The sequence below is a fragment of the Vulpes vulpes genome, chromosome 8 (genome assembly GCF_048418805.1).
Source record: "Vulpes vulpes isolate BD-2025 chromosome 8, VulVul3, whole genome shotgun sequence".
Taxonomy (NCBI): domain Eukaryota; kingdom Metazoa; phylum Chordata; class Mammalia; order Carnivora; family Canidae; genus Vulpes; species Vulpes vulpes.
In genome coordinates, this window is record NC_132787.1 from 90,354,793 (window position 1) to 90,380,399 (window position 25,607).

General features: G+C 43.2%; 1 protein-coding gene across 1 annotated transcript; it reads right to left on the bottom strand.

Annotated features, from left to right (window-relative positions):
* Nucleotides 1–693: 693 nt before the first annotated feature.
* LOC140600016 (uncharacterized) lies at nucleotides 694–24,954 on the bottom strand. The gene is given in 6 exon segments (XM_072767420.1): nucleotides 694–14,846; nucleotides 15,393–19,021; nucleotides 19,577–19,672; nucleotides 19,887–19,941; nucleotides 20,553–20,631; nucleotides 24,558–24,954. Coding segments are annotated over 6 exon segments (17,058 nt in total). The 5' UTR covers nucleotides 24,702–24,954; the 3' UTR covers nucleotides 694–1,791.
* Nucleotides 24,955–25,607: the final 653 nt, after the last annotated feature.

A 25,607-nucleotide genomic window follows, 5' to 3' on the forward strand; every position in this document is an offset into this window, starting at 1 on the left:
CAGAGACACAGGCAGAGGGAGAAGCAGGCTCCAAACAGGAAGCCCAATGCAGGACTTGATCCCAGGATCCTGGGACTCAGGGATTACACCCTGAGCCAAAGGTAGACGCTCAACTGCTGAGCCACCCAGGAACCCCAAAAACAAAATCTTTAAATGGGCAAAAGATATGAACAGGTGCTTCCCAGAAGATATATGAATGGCTAATAAGCACATGAACAGATGTTCTATATCATTATTCATCAGGAAAATGTTGATTAAAATGACAATGAAACACCACTATACACCCTTAAAATTGGCTGAAATTAAAGACTTATTCCTATACACTGCTGGTAGGAATATAAAATTATACCACCAATTTTGAAAACAGGCAATTTTTCAAAAAAGTTTAACACACTCCAGACATATGACCAATCAACCTAAGATGGCATATCTTGGTAAAACAATACCATCTCAGGGGTTTATCAAGAGAAACAGAAAAAAAAGGCCAGCCCGGGTGGCTCAGCAATTTAGCGCCACCTTCAGCCCAGGGCGTGATCCTGGAGCCCCAGGATCGAGTCCCACATCGGGCTCCCTGCAAGGAGCCTGCTTCTCCCTCTGCTTGTGTCTCTGCCTCTCTCTCTGCATCTCTCTGTGTCTCTCGTGATAAATAAATAAAATCTTAAACAAAAAAATTCCCACAAAGAAGTGCACATGGATGTTCAGAACAGCTTTATTTTAATACTCCCAGAAGGAAAAGAACCCAAATGTCCCAAGGAAGATGGCTAAACAAATTATGGTATTTGTATAATGAAATTCTATTCAGCAATAAAAATTAGTTCTCATTCGAAACCATTATTTTGAATGAAAAAAATCATGCAAAGATAGAACATACTACCTGATTTCATTATATAAAATCCTAGAACATGCAAACCACTGTATGGTGACAGAAAGAAAGGGCAGTGCTGTCTGGGAACAGGAGTAGGGAAAAGAATGGATGACAAAGGAACCCAAAAAAACATGGGGGAGGGATAGTGACTGTAGTGACACTGTTATGGTTATTTACACATGTCAAAGCTAATCAGTATGGTTTCACTCATACATGGAATATAAGAAATAGTGAAAAGGATTATAAGGGAAAGGGGAGGGGAATTGAGTGAGAAAAATTAGAGGGGAAGACAAACCATGAGACTCCGAACTGGGAAATAGACAAAAGATTGAGGAAGGGGAGGTTGGTGGGGGGGGAATGGGGTAACTGGGGGACGGGCAATGAGGAGGGCACTTGATAGGATGAGCACTGGGTGTTATACTCGATATTGAAAATTTGATTTAAATTTTTAAATTGTAAAAAAAAAGAGCTGATCATACTGTATGCTTTAAGTATGTATACTGTAAAGATGCATTCTATTGTACTTCAATGATACCTCAATAAAAGTATAAAAATTTTTAACAGGAATTAGCAGTACTCTAGGACCAAAACCCACCATCCAAAACAATGGGAAAAATCTCTACTTGCAAGACTTGCTAGTATCAAGAGGCCAATAAGAGTCAAGTCCCCTCTGACTCCTCTTAGTAAACTGTCACCATAGGAATTTCATCACTGTCAGTGTAAGACTCAAATATACCCATATTCCTTCTCATGAATAAGCATAAGCACATTAAAAACAATAATAACAACAACCAAGAAAAACAATACTGCATATGATCAGCATGATTAACATCTTGGGAATTAATCAACATGGTTAAGAAATCACTCCCCCAGGTCTCTTTTATTTTTCAAAGGATTCAACAAAAACAAGTGTTTTACAATACTTGTCAAATGAGGGTACTTGATTGCTTACAAAATCTCATTAATCCTAAACTTCGATGGCTCCTCTCAGAGGGACTGCGACATCTCCTCTCAGAGGGACTGCGACATTTCCTCTCAGAGGGGCTGCGACATCTCCTCTCAGAAGGGCTCTGACGGCTCTTTACAGAGAGACTGGGATAGCTCCTCTCAGAGGGACTGTGATGACTCTTCTGATAAGGACTGCGATGGCTCCTCTCAGAGGGACGGTGATGGCTCTTCTGAGAAGGACTGCGATGATGGCTCCTCTCAGAGGGACTGTGATGGCTCTTCTGAGAAGGACTGCGATGGCTCCTCTCAGAGGGACGGTGATGGCTCTTCTGAGATAGACTGCGATGGCTCCTCTCAGAGGGACTGTGATGGCTCTTCTGAGAAGGACTGCAATGGCTCCTCTCAGAGGGACTGTGATGGCTCTTCTGAGAAGGACTGTGATGGCTCCTCTCAGAGGGACTGTGATGGCTCTTTTGAGGACTTCGAAGGCTCCTCTCAGAGGGACTGAAATGGCTCTTCTGAGAAGGACTGTGAGGGCTCCTCTCAGAAGGACCGTGATGTCTTTTCTCAGAGAGACTGTGATGGCTCCACTCAGAGGGACTGTGATGGCTCTTTTGAGGACTTCGAAGGCTCCTCTCAGAGGGACTGTGATGGCTCTTTTGAGGACTTCGATGGCTCCTCTCAGGGGGACTGTGATGGCTCTTTTGAGAAGGACCACGATGGCTCCTCTCAGAGGGACTGTGATGGCTCTTTTGAGATGGACCACGATGGCTCCTCTCAGAGGAACTGTGGTGGCTCTTTTGAGAAGGATTGTGATGCCTCCTCTCAGGGGCACTGTGATGGCTCTTTTGAGAAGGACCTTGATGCCTCCTCTCAGAGGCACTGTGATGGCTCCTCTCAGAGGCACTGTGGTAGCTCCTTCCAGAGAGACTGCGAGGGCTCCTCTCAGAAGGACTGTGATGGCTTTTTTCAGAGAGACTGTGATGGCCTCTCTCACAGGGACTGTGATGACTCTTTTGAGGAGGACTGCGATGACTCCTGTCAGAGGCACTTGGATGGCTCCTCTCAGAGGGACTGTGATGGCTCTTCTGAGAAGAACTTCGATGGCTCCTCTCAGAGGGACTGCGACATCTCCGCTCAGAGGGACTGCGATGGCTCCTTACAGAGGAATTATGTGGGGTTCTCTCCCTTAAGAAGCTGTGGTTTTGCTTCTTGGGTGTGAGTTTCTCTTTAAGGTGGCTGTGTGAGGTTCTGTGAAGTGAACCATGTAGATTTCTCCCTGGGACTTGAACTCCGGTTCCTGTTTTGGAGTTCTTGGACTCCTGGCTAGAGATTTCACTTCTGTAGAGCTTTTTCTTACCTTTGCTGCTATAGTCATTTTGAACAATACCCATAGGCTGTCCAAGTGAACTGGTTTTGAAAGCGGCACTTCCTTGGGAAACTATGGGCTTAGGCAGTTGGGTACGTCTGAGTTGGAAAGAGCTCTCTCTTTCTGGTCGTTGAGCGGATCTGAATTGCTCTATTTCTTCGCATAACATGTTCTGCTTAGTGGTTATGTCTGTTGGCTTTACCTTAACAACTGACATCCTGTCTCTTTTGATATCTCTTGATAGGTAATCATTTCTGGCTTTTTGTTTTAGATGCTGGCTTTTGCTTGACCACGAATGGTCTGGCCTTGGCCTGTCCACGGGCTTCTGCCCAGCAGAAGTCATAATTCTGTGTGCTGTCTGCAATGCTTGCTTTAGGCCTTGAAAAAGCAGTTGAATGAATTTGGGTTGGGAGGATTTCTTAGATTGTCTTCTTAAAGAGGCAGAAGTAGTCTGAGATGTTCCAGTCCTCTTGCTTCTTACCTGGGCTGGTAATTCCCTAGAAGGACTCTGTATTATGCTTCTACCATTTGTGTAGAGTTTTGTGTTTTGTGTTCTGCTTCCCTTGGTGGTTCTTTTCATTGGGTATGGGTATTTTGAATTATGGGTCTTTTTGGTTTTCCTTTTAGCCCATTTTACATTCTGATTGCTTTCAGAGACACTCTCTGGTAGAGAGTGAACCTGAGTAAATTCATAGAGCCCCGGCTTTCTAATTTCTGTTTTTCCTACTAGGTCAGGGCCTCTATACTGCCTTCGCCTGATGCGGTCTTGTACAGGAGAAGGACACTGGGAAGATCCAGACTGGAAATATGTCGTAGAAGTAGGACTCTTGGAAGCTCGAGTATAGACTTTCGCTGTCCTTAGCGATGGTGATATAGAACTTCGTGGTGTGATGGGTCTGTCTCTTCTGTGGTACTTTGGGACTTGGGGTCTTTTCCCAGTTTGCAACCTAAAGCCAAGTTGCAACCTAATCTCTCCGTGGCCCTCAGGAGTGCGTACAAGGTGGAGCTGTGGATAGATAAGAAGGTAAGGTCCCAAAGTGCCCTGTAATTTATGACAGCAATTAAATCCTGCACATCGGCCACACTGTAAGCACATAGGGTATTTTAAAACCAGACCTGAAGTTAGAGGTGGAGGTACGTTTGGGGGTATTTGACTCCTTAACAGTTTTGCTGCTATTTTTAGCTGCAGATCTTGTAGCAACTGGAACTGTTCTGAGAAGTCAGTCTTGGCCTGGTGGGGAAGATAACTTGGCTTGAGACTGTGTTGGGACTCAAAACTCAAAGAGTTCTCACTCTCTTCCACTGGAACAGAATCTTTCCTGGTGAAAACTATATTGAAGGAAGACTCTAGCTGTACTGGGGCAGGAGGCTGGCCCTCTGAAACAGGTATGTGCTGAATGACGTCCTGGGATATATCAGTGAGCTTTGAACTTTTCTTTAATCTCACTCTAGTCCCAGAATATTGCTGTATTATTGAGGACATGGAGCTACGTGTCCATATTCTTAAGGCTGTTCTTTGCTCGTGACCACGACACGAAGTGTGCCTCTGAATGTAGTTTCTGGCCACTGAAGGCTGAGGAATAACACCTCGACCTCTCTCTAGCAGACTCTGGGAAGGCTTCATCAGTTCAGCTGGAACCCCAAATAAATTCTGGATAGATTGACGGATATCTCTAGTGGCTCTTTCCATTAAAGATGTTGCAGAACAAAGCTTCCTTTCCATCGTGGTTCCCAAGACATCCCCCAACATTAGCATATTGGAGAGATATTTTCGAGGTAGTCGCTGTCTCCAGGAGTGATTCTCCCAGACGTTCTGTTGTCTGCCCAGGCCAGAGCAGGTAAGGCCTCTTTGAGTTCTGGAGCCTGAGTGGAATGTCCTAGGTGGTGATCTCCAGCTTTGTGGTGGATGTTGGGATAGGCCCTGGAGTGAGTTCCCTAGCTCTTCCACCTGCTTCTTGTCAGTCGTCTTAGATATGACACCCACTCCTGAGATCTCAAAATGTGGAGTTTCTACAATGTTAGCTATCTTATCAGAGAGTTGATTGTGAAGGGAAAAGGGAAGAGTTGAAGATTGTATCATAGTAGGGTCTATAAAGGACTCTTCAGGCTGAAAAATATCTGTCCCAATGTTGTGTATATCCAAGGCCCTTGATAGTTCTGGCATCTCAAAATCACAAAGGCTTCCGAATTCTGTTTCACCAGAACTTGAGGTGAGGGAGTTGGAAGAGTTATGGGGAAATCTAGAGAAATAATTCTCTATTTGTAACTCCTCTCTTGATGTAAAATCCTCACATTCCCTATTCTGATATACCTGTCGTAGATTCAAATCCTCAGATTCCATCATTTGAGGACTTATTTTTATCCCTATTGCTTTCACAGCCTGAAGCCCTTGTTCATGAGTGAACACTGCAGGCTCCTCAAAGGGACATGCTGGCTGTGAGAGTAATTCTGCAGATTTCACATGGGTATTTGGCCTTGGAGTTAATTCCACGGGTTCTACCATTTCTTGAAGATCCCAACAATCTATTACCTCTATCGCTGATCCTAATGCTACTCCTATTGGTTCTACAACCTGAGGAATTGGCCCTGGTGCTAACTCCTCAGATTTTACAATGTGAAGTGGTGGCCATGGGATTAACACAGTCTTTACAATCTGAAAGCCTGTCAACTTCATTATGTCCAAAATTTGGTGTGTTGGCTCCGTGGTTAATTCTTTAGATTTTACACTTTGCAACCACAGCTCTGAGGTAAACTCAGAGGGTCTCACATCTTGCAGTTTTGGGGTCAGCTGAACATAGTCTATCATTTGAAAGGCTGGCCCTGGGGTTAATGCTACAGACTTCACAATCTGAAGTGGTGGCCCAGGAGTCACTTTCACATACTCAGTAACTTTTTGGGGGGCTCCCGGGGTGATTCCTATTGAGAGCGCAGCTTGAAGCTGTGTCTTTGTGGATCCTGGGACTTGATCTAGTGGCTTTGGACTAATCCTCATAACTTCTGTAATGTGAGCCGGTACTCCTGGAACTCTCTGTGAATATTTTATACTTTGATTCTGTGACTGTGGTAGCCCCACTGATCCATCCCCTGGCTGCCATGTCTCAGATGTGAGCTCTACAGACTCTGCGTGTCCTGCAGCTTGACCTGTTTGCTTTTGGAGCAACTCTAAAGATTTCCTCCTTTGAAGCCATTGCCTAGAGGTTAAACCCACAGATTCAGGAACTTGATATCCTAGCCCTGATGTCATTTCTGGAGATTCTGGAACATGATGCAATGACTTTGTAATCAGTGCCTCAGATTCTCCTCTTTGCAGTCTTTTCTCAGAGATCACCTCCACAAATTCTAGTGCTTGAGGATAGGGCCTAGGACATCTCTCTGAATATCCAGTGGTTTTACTTACTGGCTTTGGGGTCACTCCGAGGAATTCCTTCCCTTTTTGCCTTGCCTTGGAGGTCAATCCCATGGTTTCTGTAGTGTGATGCCTGGGCTCTAGTGTAATCTCTTCAGATCCTACAGCTTGCCGCAGTGGCCTTGTATGTAACTCTCTCAAATCCTTAAGGTGAGGCCGTGACTCAGAGAGCAACTCTAGAGTTTCTGGGATTTGGTAGCTTTTCTTTTGGGTTAATTTCGAGGATTTAGAGCCTTGATTCCTTAGCACTGCAGTCAGATCAACAGATTCTGGTACTTGAAGATCTCGCCTTAGAGGCACTCTTGAAGAATCCATGGCTTTACTTGTTGGCTTTGGGGTCAACTCCACAGATTTTTCTGTGGTTTCATTGCCTTGATGTGCCAACCTTTCTGTGATGTGATAAACTGGTATTGAAATCAAATTCATACCTTTAGGGACTTGATGCTTTGGTGTCGGGATCATCTCTGCACATGGTACAAACTGACGCCCTGGCCTAGGGATTATCTCAGAGTCTGTGATTTGATAGCTTCTTTTCCGATTTAGCGTCTCAGCTTTTGTTCCTTGAAGCAGCGCCCCCGGTGCTAACTCTACAGATTTTGTATCTTGCTCTAGAGAGGCTGAGGACAATTTCACATGTTTTATACTTTGCAACTTTGGATCTGGAGTAAACTCCAAAGATTTCTCATCTTGTTGCTGTGATTCCGGAGACCAATCTGAAAATTTAACGCTAGTCAACAATGGTCCTGGTGCAAACTTTTTAGTTGCCTCTGGTGCCAACACCACTGATTTCATACCTTGCCATCCTGAAGTCAGCTCTCGACAATTCGTACCTTGCTGTTGGAACCCTGGTGTCAACTCTACCGAGTTCATATCTTGAAAACATGGCTCTGGTGCAAAGGCCTCAGAGTTAGGATGTGGTGACTTGAGGCATGTTGACAACCCTAAAGAATTAGCACTCTGACAATGTGGCAATAGGTTTGATTTCAAAGATTTCACATCTTGAGAACGTGGCTCTGATTCAAGCACCACAGATTTCTGCCTGAGGCAAGAATTCAAATCCTTAGAATTCACATTTTGAGGTTGTGGTCCTGGTTTCAACTCCAGAGATTTCACATCTTGGAAACACAGCTTTGGTGCAAACACCACAGATCTCACACTATGTTGTCTAAGGTGTGAGGGCAACTCCTCAGAATTCATACCTTGAGGATGTGGCCCTGGATTTAACTCCACATATTTCATTTTTTTAAAACATGGCTCTAGTGCAAACATCTCACATTTCAAGTCTTGCAGCTCGGAGCCTGAAATCAGTTTCACAGAATTTGCACCACAAAGCAGTGGCTCTTTGTTCATCTCCACCGACTTTACATCGTTAAGCAGTGGCTCTGGTAAAAATAACACAGATTTCATACCATTTAACGGAGAGCCGAAAGTGAACACCGACTGTACAACTTGTGGCTGTGACCCACAGTGATTCTCCAAAAACTGGATTTCTGGAAACTTTGTCCCTGGAATTAACTCAGAAGATTTTACACCTTGCCAATATGCTCCAGCGTTGAACAGAACAGACTTTGTACCTTGATATTCTGATGTAGGGTTAGTTTCAGAGGGCTTTGTGCCGTGCATCTGTGGCCCTGGATTAAACTTTATGGAATTTATGCATTGAAGTTCCAACCCTGGTTTCAAATCAGAAGAATTCACGCTTTGCAGCTGTGGGCCCCAATTGAACTCCCGTGATGTTATACCTTGAAACTGTGTCCCTGGAGTCAATTCACATTTCACATTTTGTAAATGTTGCATAGGGTTGAACATAACAGATTTTATACCTAGAGCTTCTGCTCCCAGATTCAAATGAAAAGGTCCCATACCTTGACATTTAATCCCTGAAGTCAACTCAAAAGATTGTATACCTTGCAAAGGCGGCCCAAGTATGCACCCCGTAGAATTTACACATGGTAATTTTGACTCTGGATTCAACTCAGAAGAATTTACACACTTCACCTGTGGCCCAGGGTTGCATTCCATAGGTGCTACACCTAGAAACTTTGACCCTGGAATCAATTCAGATTTCAGACATTGCAAATGTGATTCCAAGTTGAACACCACAGATGTCTCACTTTGCTTCTTAGTCCCTGCATTCCCCTCAGATCCCATACCTTGACATTTTGTCCCTGAAGTCAACCCAAAAGACTGTACGCCTTCCAAAAGTGGCCCACGTTTGCACCCCATAGAATTTACACATTGTAATTTTGGCTCTGCATTCAACTCAGAAGAATCTACACACTTCATCTGTGGCCCAGGGTTGCATTCCATAGGTGCTACACCTAGAAACTTCGACCCTGGAATCAATTCAGATTTCATATCTCGCAAATGCGGTTCAGGGTTGAACACCATAGATGTCTCACTTGCAAACTCTGTCCCTGAACTCAATTCAGAAGACTTCATACCTTCAAGTTTTGAAACTAAAGTTAATTCAGAAGGGTTTATACCTTGCAAAGGTGGCTCAGGGTTGCATCCAAAAGAATTTACACACTGCAGTTTTGGTTTTGAAATAAATGCAGAAGAATTCACACCTTGCACATGTGGCCCAAGGCAGAACACCTGAGATTTTATACCTTGAAGCCCCGGCTGAGGATTCAACTCAGATTTTACACCTTTCAATTGTGGCCCAGTGCTGAATGCCACAAGATTTGTACACTGAAGCTGTGGCCCTGGATTCAATTCAGAGGATTTCCCACCTTGTAATTTAGGCTCATGCTTGAATTCCAGAAATTGCTCATACGGAAGCTTCACATCTGTGCACAACTCAGATTTTATCTCTTGTAGGTGTGGCGCAGGATTGAACTCAAAAGACTGCATACCTTGAAGCATACCTGTTCCCTTGCATAAGTCGGGAGATTTCACATCTTGCAACTGCTGCTCGGGATTGAATTCCATAGCTTTCACATCGTGGAGCTTTGTCTCTTTGCATAATTCTGAAGATTTTATATGTTGCAGATGTGGTCCAGGATTGTATACCATAAATTTCATACTTTGAAGCTCTGGCCATGGTTTCAACTCACAAGATTTCTCTTCTTGCCGCTGTTTCCCAGCTTTGAACTCGGAAGATATCACACTGCAAGTCTTTGATTTCAAGGGTAACTCAGAGGGGTTTGCAACCTGAAATTCTGGGTCATGTTTGACTTCTGTCGTTTTCATTATTCGAAGGTTTATGGACTCAGGAGATTTTGCACCTTGCAACTTTGCCCCGGGGTTGAATTTCATAGATTTCACACCTTGAAGGTGTGCCCCTGGTGTCAACATATGCAGTTTCCTGCTTTGTGACTGTGGGGCTGACTCAAACCCCAAAGATTTCACATCTTTGACCTTTGCACCGAGAGTCAATTCAAGAGATTTCATATCTTGCTGCATGGGTCTGGCAAGGAACTCCACAGATTCTCCACTTTGAAGCTTTGTTTCTGGTGCCAGCTCAGAAGACGTTACACCTTGTAACTGTGGAACAGGCTTTAACTCAACAGATTTCAAATCTCGAAGCCTGCACTCAGGTATCAAATCAGATTTCTCACCTTGTCTCTGTGGTCCAGGGTTGAACTCCACCGGTTTCATACCTTGGAACTTCCTCTTCTGGGTTAAATTAGATTTCCCACCTCGTAGCTTTGGACCATGGTTGAACTCAGAGGATTTCACTTCTTGAAGCTTTGACCCTGGGATCACTTTAGAAGACTTCATACCTTGAAAGTGTGATCTAGAACTGAACCCCGTAGATTTTGTATCTTGAAGCTTTATACCCATGATCAGCTCAGAGCATTTCACATCTTGTAACTGTGGGCCTGATTTCACAGCTGGAAACTTCCTCCCCAGGGTCAAATCAGAAGATTTCTCACCTTGTAACTTTGGATTAGGTTTCAGTTCTACAGATTTCATACCTTGAAGCTTTTCCCTTGGGATCACTTGAGAAGACTTCACATCCTGCAAGTGTGGTCCAGACTTGAAATTCGTAGATTTAATGTCTTGAAGCTTTATACCCATGATCAACCTAGAAGGTTTCATATCTTGTAACTGTGGGGCTGACTTGAAATCCACTGATTGCACCTTTTGAAGCTTTGTCCCTGATATCCATTCAGAAGATTTCACACCTCTCAACTGTGGCCCAGGTTTGAACTTCACAGATTCCACATCTTGACACTCTCTTTCTGAGATCAACTTAGAACATTTCTCTCCTTGAAACTGTGGCTCAGGGCTGGACGCCAGTTTCATATTTTGAAGCTCTGATCCAAGGTTCAGGTCAGAGGATTTCACAACTTGCGTCTGGGGACTGGGGTCGCTTTCTTTATGTTTTACACTTTGAAGCTTTGATTGTGAGGTCCCCTCAGCAACATTCACAGCTTGTAACGATGACCCAAGCAAATCTGTAAATTTGGCACCTTGAATCTTTGTCCCTGCAGTCGGTTTAGAAAAGGTTATGCCTTCCATCTGGGAACTTGGATTTAACTCAATAAATGTCATATCTTGGGACTTTATCTCAGGTGATAACTTAGAAGATTTTAGATCTTGCCACTGTGACCCAGAGTTGAAATTCTCAGATTTCACACCTTGAAGCTTTGTCCAAAGAGTCAACTCAGATGACTTCATCCTTTTCAAGTGTCGTGGAGAGTTCAGCTCTATAGTTGTACCACTTTGTAATTGTGACACTTGGCTTAATACCCCAGATTTTGTGTCAGGAAGCTGTGGCTCTTGCGCAAGCACTAGAGACCTCACACCTTGAAGCTGTGCTCTTGGGGATGACTGTAAGGATTTCACTTCTTGAAGCTTTGGTCCTGCAGTCAATTTAGTAGATTTCCTATCATGCAAGCAAAGCCTAGATTTGAATGTCATAGATTTTATATCACAAAACTTTGACTTGGAAGTCAGGTCACATGATTTCACACTTCTACCCTGTAGACAAGGTTTCAAATCGAAACCTTGAGGCTGATGTTCCTGGAGTGATGACGAAGATTGTATATCTTGGAGCTTTGGCCTTGGAGTCAACGCAGGTGACCTTCTATCTCTTAACTGTTTCAAAGGTTTCAACTCTACAGACTTGACACCTTGAGATCGTAACCCAAGGTTTAACTCTACAGATTTTACAGCTTGGAAATCAGGTCCTGGTATCCACTGAATACGTCTCACAGTTTCAAGCTGTGGCTCTCTTTTGAACCCAAAAGTTTTTACATCTTGAAGCTGTGGCTCCGAGGTGGATGCCAAAGCCTTCCCTTTTTGCAGCTGTGGTCCTGGTAGCACCTCAGGGGTTTTCACATTCTGCAGCTGTGGCCCAAGGTTGAACTCTGTATGTGTTGCACTTTGAGGCTTTGGCCCAGGAGTCAATTCAGATGACTTCACATCTCTTAACTGTATCGAGGATTTCAACCCTGCAGATTTAACACCTGGAGAATGTGACCCAAGATTTAACTCTACAGATTTCACAGCTTGGAACTTAGGTCCCGGTATCCACTCAATACATCTCATACTTTCAAGCAGCGGCTCTTGTTGTAACTCAAGAGTTTTTACACAAAGCTGTGGCTCTGAAGCTGACTCTGAGGGTTTTACTTGGTGCAACTGGGGCCCTGGGGCCAACTTACGAGATTTTAGGCTTTGCAACTGTGGTTCAAGGTTGAATTCCTTAGGTTTTAAACCTTGAATATATGATTCAGGAGTCCAATCAAGTGATTTTATATCTTCAAATCCTAACTCAAAATTGAGGTCTTCTAATTTTCTGCTTTTAAATTTTAGTTCTGGAATTAACTCCAAAGACATCCCATCTTCTGCCTTAAGCCTTCTCTTCAATTGCTCTGAATTCCTACATTGCTGCTTTGATGAGATTACAGATATCGTGCCATCCTGTTCTGGCCCAGAAGTTAAATTCATGAGTGCCATCCCTTGAAACTGTTGGCTTGGGGCTAAGTCGACAGAGTTTACTCCTTGAAACTTTGCTCTTCTGGTCACATTCCCAGATTTTACTTCCTGCTTCTTTACCCTTGGGGTCAATTTCACAGATTTTACATGTTGCAGCTCTGAATCTGGAGTTTCCTCTACAGATTTTAAGATTTGATGCTTTACACATGGGGTACTGTCGACAACTTTCCTATCTTGCGCTTGTGGGTCTAAAGTCAATTCCTCAGGTTTCACATCTTGCGGTTCAGACTTTTGGAGCAATGGTCCTGGTGCAAAAGGCACAGGTTTCTCACCTTGCATCTTTAGCCCAAATTTCAGTTCCTCGGTTTTCACATCTTGTGGCTGTGTTCTAGGGACCATCTCTACTCCTTTGAATTCTTGAATTCTTGCATGCAGAGCCAAGTCAGGTGTTGCAACTTGAAGCTTAGTATCTTTGGTGTCTTTCACAGATTTGACATGTTCAATCCCTTGCACTGTGGTTGTCTCCATGGATTTCTCACCTTCCAGCTGTGGACTGGGGGTTAACAACATAGATTTCATACCTTTTAGACACTGTCCTGTAGCTAAGGCCACAGATTTCACATCTTTCAGCTCTGAGATCAACAACTCAGATTTTAAACCTTGACGTTTTGAGCCTGGTGTCAGCTCCATTGGTTTCACGCCTCCCACGTGTGGCCCTTGGATCATTTCAGAAGATTTTATAGCTTGTAAACGTGGTCTTCTAGTCGACTCAGAATAGTTGACTCTTGGCAACTGTGACTCAGGAGTCAACTCCAGAGATTTTGCATCTGGTTTCTGTGGTTGTGAGACGAATTTATAAGGACCGTTACCTTCCAAGTTAGACATTTGGCCCACCACGAAATGTTTTATGCCTTGAAACAATGTCTCTGGTACTAATACCTCAGGCTTGACCACTTGCTTTTGAGGTCCTGGGGACAACCCCATAGATCTTATTCCTTTCATCTTTGGCTTTGGGGTCAACTCAAAAACTTTCACATGCTGTAGCGGTGGCCCTGAGTTTAACTCTGAAGATTTCACACTGGAAGGTTGACTTCTTGATATCAGATCACAAAATTTGATATCTTGTAGCGATGGCCCTGAGCTAAGCCCCACCTGTTTTAGATCTTGAAGCCCCGAAGACATCTTTGCTAATTTAGAATATTGAAGCCCTAATTCTGGGGTCATCTCCACAGAACTCACACCTTCAAACACTGATCCTGGGGTTTCCTCCCCAGATTTGACACCTTGAAGCTTTGGCCCATACGTCAATTCAGAAAATTTCACCTCTTGCAGCCTTGGCCCTAGATTCCGTTCCTGAGACTTCACACCTTGATACTGTAGTTCTTTGGCCAATTTCATAGATTCCATGCTGTGAAACTGTAATCCTTCAATAGACGGAAGAGATTTCATATTCTCATTCAAGAGCCCTTGGTTTGGTTGCAAAGATGATTCTGTTGCAAATCCTATGGACTGTATATCTTGAAGCTGTGTTCCTGGTACACACTGCACACGTTTGAAACCTTGATGCTTTGGTTCTGAGGTCAAATATGAAAATCTGACATCTTGCAAGCGTGGTCTTGAGTTTTGTTTCACAAATTTCATACTCTGAGTTTGTGATTCTGGAGTCAATTGTACAGACATAACACTTTGATGGTTTGGCCCTGGGATTAAATCTAACGATCTCATCTCTTGCACTGGTGAACCTGGGGTCAGTTCATCAGATTTCACACTGTGATGTGGGGATCCTGAGATTAAATCTACAGGTTTTTCTCCTTGAAGAAGTGGCCCTGGGGATAACTTTGAAAATCTGACACTTTGTAAATGCAGCGCTGGGGTCAATTTCACACCTTGAAGCTGTGCCCCCTTAGTCAAGTCTTCTGATAGTATACTTTGTAGTACTGGTTCTTGTACCAGCTTCTCAGATCCTACCACGCCAGTAGTAGCTAGCTGTTGAATTACATTAACATATTCCACATCTTGTAATTGTGGCTCTGGCTTCAGCTGCATAGACTTTACTCCCTGGAGCTGTGGCTCTGCGGTCAACTCCATACCATGTCGTTTTGCTCCTGTGATAAATTGTTTAGATCCTTCCATTAATGGGGATGTTCCAGGGGTTGACATCACAGATTTCAAATTTTGCAGTAGTGGCTCTGATTTCTCATATTGCATCCCTGGTCCTAAAGTCAGTTCCGGAGATCCTTGCACTAAATATGGTGGTACTGGCATTGTCTCCTGGATATTTTCAACTTGAAGCAATGCCAACCCAAAATTTTCTGTATTTTCATGTTCTGACCTTACGGGCATCTCTGAAGGCTCGGTAACTTGACAATGTGGCTTTAGAGTCATTCCTGTGGATTCCATAACTTGACCTGTTGGTTTTTGTGTTAATGCCATTTGGAGCAAAGCCTCAGAAGTCAGCCTCTCAGTTTCTGTGCCTTGATGGCCTGGTCCCAAGGTCATCTCTGAAAACTTTTGAAAATGTGGCCTTGGCATCATCCCAGCAGGTTCCGTGACTTGCTGTGGGATTAACTTCACAGATTCCTCCTCTTGTGGCCAGATCTCAGAAGCTAAAGCTGCAGAGGCTGTGTCCTGATGCCTTGATCTAGAAGTTGAACCCAGACATTTCATTGCTTCTAAGTGTGGTTCCATGGTAAGTTTCCTTGATTCAACATGTAAGTGTGTTTCAGGAATTAACCTCCCAGATTCTTCCAGTGGTACAGTTAAATCCACAAATTTATTATCATGCATTAGTGGCCCTAGAGTCAAGGTCTCAGGTTTTGTATGTTGGGGCCGTGGTCCTGGGGTCAATGGCCCAGATTTCACACTTTGAAATTGTGGTTCTGAGGCCAACTCCTTATAGTTCATAAATTCTGAATATGGTCCTAGATTCAGATGAACAGACTTCATACCTTGAGACTCTGGGTTCATCACTTCTGGGGTCAGATCTTGAATCTCTGATCCTGGTACCAACTCTGGAGATTCTTGTATTATGTGTTGAGACATCCGAGTCTCCAAGGCTTTTACGCCTTGGAGCATTGTCTCAAGGGCACCTTGGAATGGCATTGAGTTAATCTGCATAGATTCTAAAGTCTGGCTCAATGGCCTTGGAGTACTTCCTAAAGATGATTGTTTCAACTCCATAGATTCCTTCCTCTGGTGACAAGTGTCAGAGGTCAACTCTGCTTCTGCTCCTTCGTATCCTGGCTCTGTGATCATTCCTGAAGATTCTAAAGCTTGATGCCATGGAGTCAATCCTTCAGGATCTATGGCTTCATGATTTGGCTTGAGGTTGAGCTCTACAGATTTCACTGCTCGAATGTGTGCCCCTGAAATCGGCTCCTCGTATTTCATACCTTCCACCTGTGTTTTAGGAGTCAACCTTCTGCATTCTACCATTCGAGGAATTTTCACATTTTTAAGTAAGAGTGCTGGAGCTCTCTCCTCTGGTCTTTCATCAGGTAACCATGGCTCTGGGGCCAACTCCATGGATTTCATGTCTTCCTGTAGTGGTCTTAGGGTCAACTCCACAGCTTTTACATCTGGAAACTCTTGTGGCACGGCCAAATGAACATATTCCAGACCTTGCAACTGTGGACTGGAGGTCAACTCCATTGATTTCCTACTCTGTAACTGTGGTGCTGGGGCTAACTCAGCAGATTTTCCACTTTGTTCTTGTGTTCCTAGAGTTAAATGAATAGATTGCAGACCTTGAAGCTGAGACGTTGGGGCGAACTGCACAGAATTCCCACTTTCCAGCAGTGGAATGGGTGCCAACCCATCAGATTTTACAATCTGCAGTTGAAGTTCTGGGGCCGATTCTATAGAGTTCACAGTTGGGATCAACTGTCCATATTTTGCCATTTGTGGGATTGAACCTGAGGTTCCGTCTATAGGTTTTACATTTTGTAATCCTGGGGATAACTTCATGGAATCCACAACCTTAAGCTGTGGCATTGGCTTCACCCCCAAATATTCTACATCTGGAAGTAGTGATGTAGTGGTCAATACTGCAGAATCTGTGACTTGATGCAGTGGCTCTTGATTCATTCCCTCAGATGCTGTACTTTGACCCAGTGACCTCGGGACTCTACCTAAAGATTCCATTATTTGATGATGTGACTGTGTCAACTCAGTTAGATTTCTGACTGTGGGGTCAGAGGCCAACCCTCTAGTTTCTATAGTTTGGTGGCTTTGCCTTGGACTCATCTCTGAAGGTTCTAAGATTTGATCCCACGGGGTCATCCTTGAAGATTCTATGACTTGATGAGATAGGCCTGGGGTTAATGCCATAGTATCTGTGCGTTGATGATATGGTTGTGGAGTCATCCCCACAGAGTCCAGCACCTGAATCCATGACCCAGGGGTCAACTCCAGAGGTTCTTTGGCTTGAGGTACTGGCCTTGAGGTCAAATCCGGAGTTTCCACAATTTGTGATTGTGATGCTATGATCATTCCCATGGGTGACCCCAGGGCTACTGGAGTTACCTTTAGAGAATGTACGGATTGATGTGATGGCTTTGGAATCACCCCTACTGATTCTGTGACTTTAGGTCGTGGCTTTGGAGGTAAACCCACAGTTTCTACAACTCCAGGTGAACCAATAGTAGTAGGAGAGCCGGAAGTCAAACCATCTGGTTGAGTCACTCCTGGGGTCAAAATTGCAATTTTAGACTGTGAATCTCCATATTCTATAACATGTGACTGTGCTGATGGAATTATCCCCATGAAATCCATAGCTTGTAATAGTGCCACTGGAGTTACTTTTGTGTAATCTGTAACTTGATGCAATGGAGTGGAGTTCATTTCCAGGGATCTTGTGTTTTGACACACTGGTCCTGGAGGAATGTTCAATGGTTCTATGGCTTGATTTTGTGGCCTTGAGGTTATGTCCACGGATTCAGCAACTTGAAACTGTGGCCCTACAGTCATTTCCACAGTTTCCACAACTTCATGTCCTACCTGTGGACCTATCTCTCCTGGTGGCATGACTTCATGATCCAACGATGTGTTTATATCCCCAGACTCCATGGCTGGATACTGTGCTCTTGGGGTTATTCCCACTGATTCTATGATATGTGAATGTGATTTTTTAATCATCCCGATAGAATCCATGACTTGAAGCAATGCTACAGGAGTTACCTTCACATTATCTGTGACGTGATTCAGTGATCTGGAGGTCATCTTTGATTCCATAACTTGATGCTGAGGACTTGATGTTACCTCCACTGATTCAGTGATTTGATATGATGGTTTTGTGCTTACACTCACTCTTTTCATCGTTTCCACTGGTTTCCCAACTTCATCTGGTGGCTGTGGGAACAAACCCACAGATTCTGTCACTTCTGAATGTGATTCTGGGATGATCCCCATTGAATCCATGACTTGAAGTAATGCCAATGGAGTTACCTTTATGCTATCTGTAACTTGATATGATAGCCTTGGGGCCAACTCCACTTTAGTCACTTGGGTCTCATGCTGCTGCATCCTTTTTTCCGGAAAACCTATGACCCTCTGCTCTCTACTAAGCTCTAGGGTGTGTTTTGGCTCCTTCTGCAGGAAATTGGTTTCCTCTTGAATTATGTCAACTCCTAAACTTTTGGGAGGTGGAGTGCCCAGTGATGTAACTAAGGGCCTGGATTCAACGATTTGGGGGCCATCCCCCAGTTGTGACAGCCTACCTGGGATAAGTGACTGTGAAATTTTTGTTTCTGTTCTATTCAATCCAGATTCCACTCCAATATTCACATGGAGCTGGAATGATGGACAGTTTGGGGATTTATTGTTGATACTTTGTTCAGTGCTTTGATGGATAGGCATAGATACCTGCATTTGAGGTTTCTCTGGTTCAGGGACTCCTCCTTGTGCCTCAGTTAAATAATGCAGCATTTCCCATGATTCCTTCACAGGCAGAGGAACTGTTTGTTCCTTCAAAGTACAAACCTTCCAAGCCATATGTCCTTCTAACTTCCACCTAGCCAAAGGAGAGAGCCGGAGTGGAGCCCGCCCTGAGAATCCTGGTCTTGCCTTGCAAATAGAATTTGACCCATGATCCAATGTCAAATGACTCCTGCTTCCTCTCCCATTCTTTGTTTGTTCTTGTTGACAGAGATCTGGGGATTCGAAAACAGAGCTGATAAAAGAGCTTTGAGACCTTAATGGTGAAAGAGCTGCCAAATCCTCCAAAAGATTTGATTTCTCAAGCTGTGAGAGTTGCAAAGGGGGCAGGGATGTGCCTTGGTTCCTGAGCACAGAAGACTGGTTTTTGGGTAAAATAGGTAAACTATGGCTCTGGAGTTGCCAGGTTGTTCCTTCAGAAATGACAGAAAGGTGTGACAGGCTGGAGCTGTTGCATAATGATTCAGAGGAGATGCTGTGATCAGTAGGATGTTTTGCCTTCTTACAGCCACAACACGGTAGAACAGGCTCCTGAGACACAAGCACAGAGGAGGTGGAGGAAGAAATCATATCCGAAGATTCTTGCAAACACGAGTGCATAAGACTTGATCTAAGAAATAAAGAAAAATTCCATTTGCTTTGAAGCAGGAGAAGGTAGGAAAAGTAGGAAAAGGGAAAGATAATGGCCATTTCAAATGTAAAATATTTTGACCTGAGGGAGTACAACAACAAAAGAGGTTGCTTTCCCCAACTTCAATTACTTATAGAAAGAATTCCTCTACCAGGAGGAAAGGGAGGCCATTGACTCCATTGCAATCAGAAATGATTCATAAACCAGTTGTTCTTAAACCTTTGAACTCAGAATTTATCCCCACTATCAAAACTAACAACCAACCAACCAACTAACAATCTCTCTTTTCCCTCTCTCTTTCCCTCCCCTCCTTCCCTCTCTATAACCCTTCCTCCCTTCAGTCCCTTCCTTCCTCTCTCTTAAAAGTTCTACCAGCTTGGGGGTACCTGGCTGCCTCAGTCAGTATAGCATGCAATTTTTGATCTCGGGACTGTGAGTTTGAGCCCCACATTGGGGGTAGAGTTTCCTTAAAAAAAAAAAAAAAAAAAAACTTCCATCACTTTCAACCCCCACCCAGAAACTACCTTCCCTGACCTTGTGCATTCCAGATGTTTGAAGATCTGTTGAAGACTTCTGTTCATTGACCAGAGTATATATTCCTGGGCCCATCCCACAGGGAGTCCTGAAAAGCTGGATACAACAGAGTGTGTCAGTGTAATTGAAGTGATGTTAAAAGTACTAATAAGGAAACCAATAAGAAGAGTGGCTTAAGTTAGAAAGGAAACTACTATCACAGTCAGAAAAGTAAAACAGTACTAGGTATCTTTCTCCTAACTTTACAGGGTTTATCAGTACGGTAGGCTGAAGAAAGAAAGAATAGATAGTGACGATCAATTTTACTCACTTTGTCAGGTTAGCTTCAGAGCAACCCATTCTGAGATTTTCTTCCCACTGGGAAGCTGGGAGCAGAGGTAAAGAATCTGTTAGAATCATAATTATTGATACCACCTAGTTCAAGCCACTTGTTTTACAAAGAAGAGATCAAAGGTGAAATCATGTCCAGGATCATAAAGTTAAGTAGTGATAGAGCTCAGACAAAATGTAGGTCTAAGTTTTTATATTTTAAAATATACTATGCCGCCTTTACCACGTAGTGGGTGTAAGTCATTGGAAACAGCTGGAACAATCATGGTAGTAGGGAGTTGGAGTAAGGGAAATAAATCTGTAATACATATTTTTTCCTTCAAAGGAGTCTATTCAGCCTCTATGGCAGGGGGAAAATGTATCGAAACTTCCCCCACTAAAGATCTCATCAAATTTCTTTCCTGATACTTTGAGTTTTGCATAAAAGGAAATTAGGAATGAAAGCATGAGGAACGGAAGCATAGAAAGAATTATAAATCAGTTTACATCTCTTTGGAAGTTGCCAGAAAGAATTTAGCATCTTTGGAGATGTTAGGAAGAATAGGCACATTTCTTTCACTTATACAATCTTTTTCAACCTCCCTCCCTCTACCTGTTATTAAAGTCTACGGTCTAAAAGCAGACCCACTGTTGATTTGTCATTAGCCTTGAGCTTAAGAATAAAGTATGAGATCTCTCTGACCTGTGAATTTCTGGATCTTTTTCAATTTATGGTGCCTTGAAGTCTAGAGGGGCACAAAAAGAAAAAATAAAACCAGAAAATGTTCTAGGTTAGAGAATTTATCAACAGCACATTTCGTCTTACAGATACAATTATTGATCCAGTTGGTAACCATAACCACAGCAACAATTACCACCCCATTCACTTATTCATAAATCATCTAATGAGCGCTTACTAACTTCTAGGCATTATGTTAGGTACCAGGACTACAAAAGTAAATGAGATCCCTGTATTCTGGGAACTCACATTACTGGGGAAAACAGATGTCTAAACGGCTAAGTTACAATACCAGGTGGTAACAGAAATATAAAGGTTAGGGAATAAAGAGGACAGTGGTTAACTGCCTGGGAAAAAAGGAAAAAATTACTCAAGAAATTGCCAGTTGAACTGGAGTTTAAATTATCACCAGAAGATTTTTAGGTAAAGAGAGAGCATTCCAGCCAATGGGAACATCACCAAGAAGATTATAAAGTCATGATTTGTTGGGTGTACTTTTGCTAAGTAGTGAGAGATGCAACTGAAATATAGGGGAAAGCCAAGTTGTTCCAGGTCATTTTATTTATTTATTTATCTATCTATCTATTTATTTATTTATTTACTCATTTATTTGACAGGGAAGAAAGCACAAGCAGGGGGAGTGGTAAACAGAGGGAGAGGGAGAAGCAGGTTCCCACTTGAGTGGAGAACCTATTCCATCCTAGAATCCTAAGATTATGACCTGAGCCAAGGCAGACACTTAATCAACTGAGCCACCCAGGCACACCCCAGATCATTTTAAAGACAGAAGTGATATGTGTTGCCATTTCAAATAAAATAATTTTTATTTCTTCCTTTTGATTCAGGACATCAGTCTCTGAGAGTATATTAAAACAGCCTATACAATTTTATTCATAGTATTAGCAAATGTTTTAGCTAAGCAATCCGATGTTGGATAGAAGTGTTGAAAGTAAGATCTCCCAAGAACACTAAGGTGGTTTAACCTAAGGAAGTAAACCAATGTGATATACCACATTAATAACACAAAGAGAGCAGCACCTGGGTGGCTCAGTGGTTGAGTGTCTGCCTTTGGCTCAGATTGTAGTCCCAGGGTCCTGGAATCGAGTCCCCCATCAGGCTCCCCATGAGGAGGCTGATTCTCCCTCTACTTATGTCTCTGCCTCTCTGTGTGTGTCTCAAATGAATGAATGAATGAATGAATAGATAAAACCTTTAAGAAATAACATGAAGAGGAAAAACCTGAACAATTATGTCAACTGATGGAGAAAAAGCATTGGCAAAATCCAACACTCACTCATGATTTATAGAAAATAGAAACACTCAACAAACTAGGGTTCGAAGGGATGTCCTCAATATGGTAAATGGTATTTATGAAAAACTCTCTTCTAATATCATTCGTCACAGTGAAAGACTGAAAGCTTTGCCTTTAAGGGGGGGAACAGACAAGGATACTCACTTTCACTACTTTTCTTTAATATTGGACTAGAAACTTCAACCAGAGCAATTAGGTAAGAACAATAAAAGCCATCTCTTTGTAAAGGAAAAAGTTAAACTATCTCCATGTCTATTCACAGATGACATAATCTTGTCAGAAAATCCTAAGAATACACACACAAAAACCCAATTAGAGCTAATAAATGAATTTAGAAAAGTTGCAAAATACAGTAAATCAGTTGCATTTTTAAAAAGATTTTATTGATTTATTTGTGAGAGACCCAGAGAGAGAGAGAGAGAGAGAGAGACAGGGGCAGAGACATAGGTAGAGGGAGAAGCAGACTCCCCACAAGGAGACTGAGGTGGGACTTGAGCCTGGACCCCGGGATCACCCCCTGAGCTGAAGGCAGACGCTCAACCACTGAGTCACAAAGGCGTCCCTGACATGTTGTTTTTAATTTGCTTTAACTTCAGAGAACAAACTGATAGTTACCAGAGGGGAGGTGGGTGGGGGACGGGTAAAAATAGGTGAAGGGGATTAAGAGTACACTTATCTTGACAAGCACCGAGTAATGTACAGAATTGCTGAATTCCTATATTGTAAACCTGCAACTTATATAACACTGTATGTTAACTATACTGGAATTAAAATTTTTAAGTAATAAAATAAAACTTTCTGTTCTGAAGAAAGAAAGTGGTCTGTGGCCTAACAGCAGTAACAGAACCTGGGATCTTGTTAGAAAGGCAGACTCTCCAGCAGTCCAGGCGGGGGGGGGGGGGGGGGGGCTCAGGGGTCTAGCGCCGCCTTCAGCCCAGGGCGTGATCCTGGAGTCCAGGGATCAAGTGCAGGGATGGAGTGTCGGGATCAAGTCCCACATTGGACTCCCTGCATGGAGCCTGCTTCTCCCTCTGCCTACGTCTCTGCCTATGTTTCTCTGTCTGTCTGTCTCTCTCTGTCTCTCATGAATAAATAAAATCTTCAATAAAAATTAAAGAATCACAGGGTTAACCAACTGAGCCACCCAGGCACCCTCTGCCATTTTCTTTTTCTTTTTTTTATAAATTTTTTATTGGTGTTCAATTTGCCAACATATAGAATAACACCCAGTGCTCATCCCATCAAGTGCCCCCCTCAGTGCCCGTCACCCAGTACCCCCACCCCCCGCCCACCTCCCCTTCCACCACCCCTAGTTCGTTTCCCAGAGTTAGGAGTCTCTCATGTTCTGTCTCCCTTTCTGATATTTCCCACTCGTTTTTTTCTCCTTTCCCCTTTATTCCCTTTCACTATTTTTTATAGTCCCCAAATGAATGAGACCATATAATGTTTGTCCTTCTCCGATTGACTCATTTCACTCAGCATAATACTCTCCAGTTCCATCCACGTCGAAGCAAATGGTGGGTGTTTGTCGTTTCTAAAGGCTGAGGAATATTCCATTGTATACATAAACCACATCTTCTTTACCCATTCATCTTTCGATGGACACCGAGGCTCCTTCCACAGTTTGGCTATTGTGGACATTGCTGCTATAAACATCGGGGTGCAGGTGTCCTGCCGTTTCACTGCATTTGTATCTTTGGGGTAAATCCCCAACAGTGCAATTGCTGGGCCGTAGGTAGGGCAGATCTATTTTTAACTCTTTGAGGAACCTCCACACAGTTTTCCAGAGTGGCTGTAGCAGTTCACATTCCCACCAACAGTGCAGGAGGGTTCCCCTCTCTCCACATCCTCTCCAACATTTGTGGTTTCCTGCCTTGTTAATTTTCCCCATTCTCACCCCTCTGCCATCTTTCAATTGCATATGGGATTAATATTTATCAGAAGCATTCAGCCTGGCATTCAAAGCCCTCTACAATGTCATCTCTACCAATTTTCTGAAATTTTCTCTCATTGGGCTCCCTATTCTACACTCCATCCTCATAGGTGTCCTCTCTACAAACACATCCAACACTCTTCAGCTTCCCATGCTTTTTCTCAATCCATTCCCTACATCAGGAAAGTCTTCACTACTCTCTTCCATCTACACTATCCACCTTCAAAGCCCTACCCTTCGTCTGAAGCATAATTCAAAACCGAGCTTTCCAGAGGCATTTTATAGATCTCCCTGCTTCAAAACACTCCACCTCCAACGTCTGCAGCAATATTTATACTTCTATTAACTCATCACGTTCTCTTTCCTTGGATTATATATACATACCCATTTGATCATCTCCCCCACTTCACCTCGAGCTCCTAAAAGGTGGGAGATGGTGTTTTATTTTTCTTCAATGTCTAGTATGCTACCACATATAATAGGTGCTCGAGGTTTGTTGAAACAAACTGAAAGGAACAGGATCGAGCATGACTTGTACTTATGGAAAGACATGCATAGGAACGATCTCAATCTCAACTCCCCTCTTTCCCCAGCCAGTTCCTCTCATGGCCCAAGATGTGCGAGTTGCCATGGCTTCGGGGGCAGAGACAGGGAGCAGTGAATTTCAAGGGAGGGTTGCATTACATACCTTGGAGCCTGTCTTGGTTGCCACCTGCTTCCTGTTCTGTTTCCCAGAAAAGAGTATCCAAAGTCCCCATGCAAGGAAACCAAATAATAGTAGAAGGCTGACATACGGTGGAGGCGGCATGGCCAGCCCCCAAATCAGTGCCATTACTCAACCCAATGCTCCTCTCAACCCAATGCTCCTCTCAGCTCCTCTCCCTCAAGGCTGTGTGTGACCCCATATGACGTCACAATGGAAATTTCAAGGTAAACCTGACAGGGCCCAGCCGATGTCCGAGCTGCTGGCCTCTCTCCTCTTAGCCATACCCATCTGCTGCCCTTTTCTGCACCTGCTCACGGGTTCTGTCCTGACAATCAATGCTCAGGGAAGTCCTCCTTTACAATTCTACTAGGATTTGACTGGACAACTTGTCATAAAGTAGAGAATATGGAGTCAAGATTTCAAAGGCTCCAAGTCGCCTGTCTTGCGCTAAAGCATCTTCTCTGGAACCAGGCATTCCATAGAGGTTCCGGTATGGTGTCATATGTTCCCAAATCACAAATTAGAATACAGAGTCAAATACATTTAAGAAAGCTTGGATATCTTAAGTAAACACTCTCAGAAAAATGTGATACATATAATTTCCTACTCCAAGGCTTAACCCATTTCTTAGTTGCTATAGCACTGAAACAGAGAAGAGATGTCACATAGGGAAATTAAATAATCTCAGAGGATCACACGACCCCAGAATCCAGGGTCTCATTTTCTAGAACATTTATTATATCATTACACCCAGAGCTACCTGGATTTTCTATGCTAATTCACTGTAAACAAAATTTACAAGGAATCGACCTATGCTATAATAAAGATAAATAAAACTGGCCAGGGTATTTTTTCTTATACCAATGTTAATCTGGAAAAACAATTCAATTAAATAACTGTTGAATAGCAGGCACTGTTTTTGAAAACAACAATTATGGTTCTCACTTTATAGAATTTTCAGTCTATTGGTGCAGCCAAAGTAATATTCTCAGAAAGCCCATCAACAAGGAAATGGCTAAATAACATATGGCC